At 33.9% G+C, this 4,925-nt stretch overlaps 1 protein-coding gene across 3 annotated transcripts; it reads right to left on the bottom strand.

Annotated features, from left to right (window-relative positions):
- Nucleotides 1–1,129: 1,129 nt before the first annotated feature.
- Nucleotides 1,130–4,325, bottom strand: LOC111299723 (putative polyamine transporter At1g31830). 3 transcript variants are annotated; one of them, XM_022895125.2, is made up of 3 exons: nt 4,152–4,325; nt 3,649–3,782; nt 1,130–2,798 (listed from the first exon to the last, which is right to left on the bottom strand). In XM_022895125.2, the coding sequence occupies exon 3, from the start codon at nt 2,706–2,708 to the stop codon at nt 1,290–1,292; it is 1,419 nt and encodes a 472-aa protein (XP_022750860.2). In that variant the 5' UTR covers nt 2,709–2,798; nt 3,649–3,782; nt 4,152–4,325; the 3' UTR covers nt 1,130–1,289. The 3 variants fall into 3 exon arrangements, with proteins under 3 accessions (XP_022750860.2, XP_022750862.2, XP_022750861.2); XM_022895127.2 differs by having other exon boundaries at nt 1,130–2,747; XM_022895126.2 differs by having other exon boundaries at nt 1,130–2,744.
- Between the last annotated feature and the right edge of the window lie 600 nt (nt 4,326–4,925).

The following is a 4,925-nucleotide window of genomic DNA, read 5'->3' as shown; positions in this document are numbered from 1 at the left end:
GTTTTAAAGTACACGTAAACGGTTTTTGTTTTTAATATTTTGTTGGTGATTTAATTATAGGATAAAAAAAATAGAAAATAGACAAAGTGATAACAATCCAACAATTCCTACTTTTTATTGGCCAAAAAATATAATCAAATCTAAATTTTACAGCATTTTTACTTTTAGTTTTCCAATTATTTTCTTTTTACACCACTTTTCGAGTAACTCTACTCAATCAACACTGTCGATAAAAGTTCCGGCTAGACCAAACAAATTATTACTTTAAAAAAAAAAAAAATCTATTACCAATTTGATTTCTTGGACATTTTTTGTTTTCAGGCTTTTAGCACGATAACTCTTTGACTTTTAGCTCTTCAAACTATGAATTCTCTTCAAGTAGTCAAATAAACAAGAGAAGATCGTTTCACTAATTAAAAAAAAACAAAAAGAAGTTTGCATTATTTAAATGTGAACCTAAATATATGATACTATTTAATGATTTAAAATTTTATATAAAAATTAATTAAAAAGATAAAATAAATTTAAGTGGAAGTGCATTATTAACTTTTAGATAAAGAAAGAAAATTTTCGCTACTTTCACTTTTAAACAGTGGAAATGACCCTTTCTCCTAATAAATACACTGACAATAATTATTGCTGACAAAAGAAATTTAATTGCTATTTTTCACATGCAAAATTAATTATGGATACAACTTTCTTTCTTTTTTTATTCTTTTATTTCTAACACCCCTTTATTTTATTTTTTCAGGGAACCCTTTTAAATTTTTTTTTTACATTTTGTAACCTGCTATATTTTTAAACAAAGTTATTAGTTAGATTTTAATTTTTATTAAATTTTTTATGTGCAAAATATAATGTAGAGTTATATATTTGTTAATATCAAAAACTTTTTTCACTTTTCTTGGTTAAAAAAAAAAAAAGGAAACTCAGTTTTTCTGCAATTATATTACTATTTTATTTGACTTCGACATATAATAAATTTTTTATCAGATGGCTTCTCTTTAATTTTTACAAAGTATATCATAAATACTACATATATATTATTTTTATTTTTATATCAATTATGTCTATTTATTTCTATTTGTTCAATCATTGTTTCCATGCATCATCACTCTAAAAACAAAGATGATAAATAATTGTTGCCCATTAGTGACCGAGCCCTGGGCTAATTCAAACAGAATACCACAGCATTCAGGAATGTTTCCGTTAAATAAATACCTTCCTAAGTATAAGGACAAGGCCTCTGAAATTGACGAACTTTCCCTGGGAGCTTTAATGAAGATCTGTCATCTTATTGAGGAATCAGCAACATCATGACCAGAAACATGCAGGTCAGCAAGGTTTGCACTAATAGAGAACTTGAGCCATCTTCTTTTCTCAACGTACTTGAGACCGGGCTGCATTACAAGGCCAATCACAACAGCAACAAGGCTAACCACTGCTACTTTGAGTGAAGAAAGAGCCAAGACAACACAAATCAATATGGTTGGAGGAACGCACATAAGAACAGACCCGACTGTTCCAAGAGGTATTTTGTAAGGTCGCTGTGCAGCTGGATATTTCATCCTTAATCTTACAAATGCTATGAACTCCAAAATCATCCCAAAACAGTACAAGAAGTTCTCTGCAGCTACAATCTCTTGAAAGCTCAACCATGATAACAAGATAACACCTGAAGCTGAAAATAAAATCCCAATTAGAGGAGTTCCATAGCGAGACCTCTTGCCAAAGAACTCTGGTAGCATCCCACGTTCAGCCATCCCCAAAAGTTGGAAAGAGTCACTACTCATCTCAGCCACAAACATCCCCATATTTGACATTGCTGCAGCTGCTTGGATCCACCATCTCAACCAAACTCCACCTAGCATTTTAGCAATGTCTGAGAAATAACCATCAGTCCACAAATCACGATCAAGGGGAAGAGCCCCTGTACCAACCAAAAGTGGAAAGAAATACCCAAGAACCACCAAGATCAAAGCATAAAACAAGGCTTTTGGGAGAGTTTTCTTTGGGTTCTCTACCTCTCCAGCAAGTGTACTAATTGAGTCCCAATAGTTTAGATTCCAAAAGAGTGTGTTCAAATACAAATTCCAATCTACATCATGTATATTTACCACAAACCATCTTGAAGGCTTCAATTTTGGAATTGCCACAAGCCCCATGACCACAAAAGGAAGGATCGAGAAAACCCCAAGAAGAACAGCAACCCATCCTACAATTGTTAAACCCCTATAGTTCATATAAGTGAGCACTAAAGTCAGAGCTAGCACAGCTATGATTCGTGGTAAACCACCTCCTAAAGCAGGGCTTGCTGACTTTAAATAGTCAAGAAATAAAACAGGATATAAAGCATTATCAATGACCCCACTCAGCCATTTCATCCAGCCTTGCTGAAACCCCCAATAGGGACCTAATGCAGATGCAACCCAAACAACATAACCACCATTTTCAGGGAACATGGTACCCATCTCAGCAGTAATTAATGCCTCAGGAACACTCCAGATGAATGGAAACATCAAAAACCCAAGAAGAGCTAGAAATGGTCCAGCAGCTTGGACACTGTCCTCAACCCCGAATGGACCTCCAGAAACCTCATAGAAGATCAGGAAAATAAGGGGCAAAACTGATACTTTCTTAAAGTTATCTATCCTGGGAGTTGACACTTCACCAATATTAACATATTCAGCGCCATCATACTGCCCCATTGCAACAGAACCTATCCTGTTTGTTGAGTGCCTCAACTTCTGCACGAGAATCAAGTTCTCAGCAAAAAAAGCAATTTGGTTTCTTTTATCCTTACTTCAAAAGCAGAAAGAACAAAATTCAAAGAAAATATTAAAGTAAATACACTTCATGCAAACCCATGAAAAATGGTGGAAGTAAATACATGGTTTTCAAGCATTCAGAAAGTAGATGAAACTGTCAAAAAATAAAATTGCTTCATGATAGCCAAAACTCAGTTGCATACTGCTATATGAAACAAAAGCACATCAATTAGAGATGGTCATCAGTAACTTTGATGAACAAAGAAATTCAACGGAAATAAAAAAAAAAAAAATCAACATAAACCATGTGTTGAGATAGTTATAACCCTGCAACTCATAGTTTAAAATGCAGAAAATGGAGTTGCCATTTCAACAAAAGTACATAAAACACTCCTTGCAGCTTCCAAGTGATTATAAGAAATGGTAGACTTAGATAAAACTACGCAGACTTATAAAGAAAGGATTTGTAAAGCTAATAAAGAGAAAGAGAGGTCAGCCACTCATCTAAGCTTCCAATGTTCCTCTTCTCTTGTGTGTGTGCACCTAAAGACCTTAGTTTTACTTTTTCACTCTCACTAGGGTGAAAAGTAATTTGAAGAATTAACAATTAAAAAAACTATTTTCTTAGATAACAAATCCATGATTTTACTCTTTATATATATGTACAAAAAAAAATCATGTTGGTATTGCTGTTATATTTTAGCCATTCGCTTATTTTTAACCAATTATCATAAGTTTGCCTTCTATGGCTTGCTTATTCTCATTTTATAGCAACTTTTGAGGAATCAAAAAGCAAATAACGTAATAAAAGCAAGTAGCAAAAACATGAAACTGAGTGATAACCAGAGAACTGATAACCGCAGGAAACCAGGCATATCACCTCATCCTCTTCACAGCTCTGATGTTTCTCATCAACAATAGTTTGTGATACTGACGCAGGCTGATTCTGTGGAGTTATGTAGCCACCAGCTGGTTGACCCGAAGCTTGAGGGCCATGGGAAACTTCCCTAATTGCTTCCATACCAAGATCAGAGCAAAGTCAGTCAGATTCAAGATAACAAATAAAGAAACAAATATTGAGATACCAAACTGAACAAAAGTGGTTTAATAAAGATATTAAATTTCTATTTATTTGACATTGTTAATTGATTTGCAAAGTTTCCAAAATGGGTTTCCTTATCTGACAATTGGTTAGTTTCTGCAAATGTTAAATTCAAATTATCAATTAATGAAGGCGACGTATAGGGTTTGGATGATCTATGAGGAAAAAGACAATTTCTCTCACATTAACAACGTGCGAACACAAAATAGACAAAGTAAATATATGAAAAAAGAGCAAATTGTGCTGAAAGAAAGAAGGAATTATTCCATTATTATTAATACCTGAACCACGCCTTTCATTTGGGTTTGGTTTTTTTGGCGTTGTGAGGAAATGACAGATGATAGATGGGACAACAGAATCTAAAATGTCGTACAAAAGTAGAAAATGGAGCGAAGCTGCTGCCTGAGAGTCAACCTAATGCCATAAAACCTCAACCCAGAGACAACCTGCTGTTCGCTGGACCGAGAGGCTACTTTACTACTCTTCTGTTGTTTCCTCTCGGGAAATTGCACCTTTGATCCTCTTATTTGAGCATTATAACTAAAATGTCCTTTTTTTTTTCAAGTCTTGGTTTGTGAGGTATTAACTTGACAACTTTAAGTCTCAAACTCGTAGAAGTTGTTAAGATTGATAACCCTCGAGCTTGAAAGGTGCCAAGATTGATAACTTCAGTCAAACTTGATAACTTGAGCTTTACCGAATTTACGGGTAGATAAGCTTGAACTTTTAGATTACAAGTTGTCAAGCTTGACATTACGAGTTCTAAGCTTAAACGGCGCCAGGCTTGATAGCTTATAGAACTTACAAGTAAGTTTAAGAATATGAACTTAATTTCTATATTACCAATTATCACACTTAAACGGTTTATGCAAGCTGCATGCTAGTAATCAACCAAATCATATGATTTAGACAAAGATGCTAAACAAGTATAGTACTGCTTGACTCCATAATATCCCACAAGTTTAAATATCATGTAATCAAACAAACTATATTAGTGCAAGTTGAATTTATGGCTGAAGCAAAAGACTAAAGCAATAACAGTAAAGCAAGTTAGG

This window comes from Durio zibethinus, chromosome 18, assembly GCF_047325235.1.
Source record: "Durio zibethinus cultivar Kanyao isolate XHJ-2024 chromosome 18, ASM4732523v1, whole genome shotgun sequence".
Lineage (NCBI taxonomy): Eukaryota > Viridiplantae > Streptophyta > Magnoliopsida > Malvales > Malvaceae > Durio > Durio zibethinus.
Note: the sequence above shows the minus strand (reverse complement) of the source record. Positions and strands in the feature narration are given on the sequence as shown.

Coding starts and splice junctions, on each gene's coding strand:
- LOC111299723 (XM_022895125.2), bottom strand. CDS start 2,708: ATGGGGCAGTATGATGGCGCTGAATATGTTAATATTGGTGAAGTGTCA.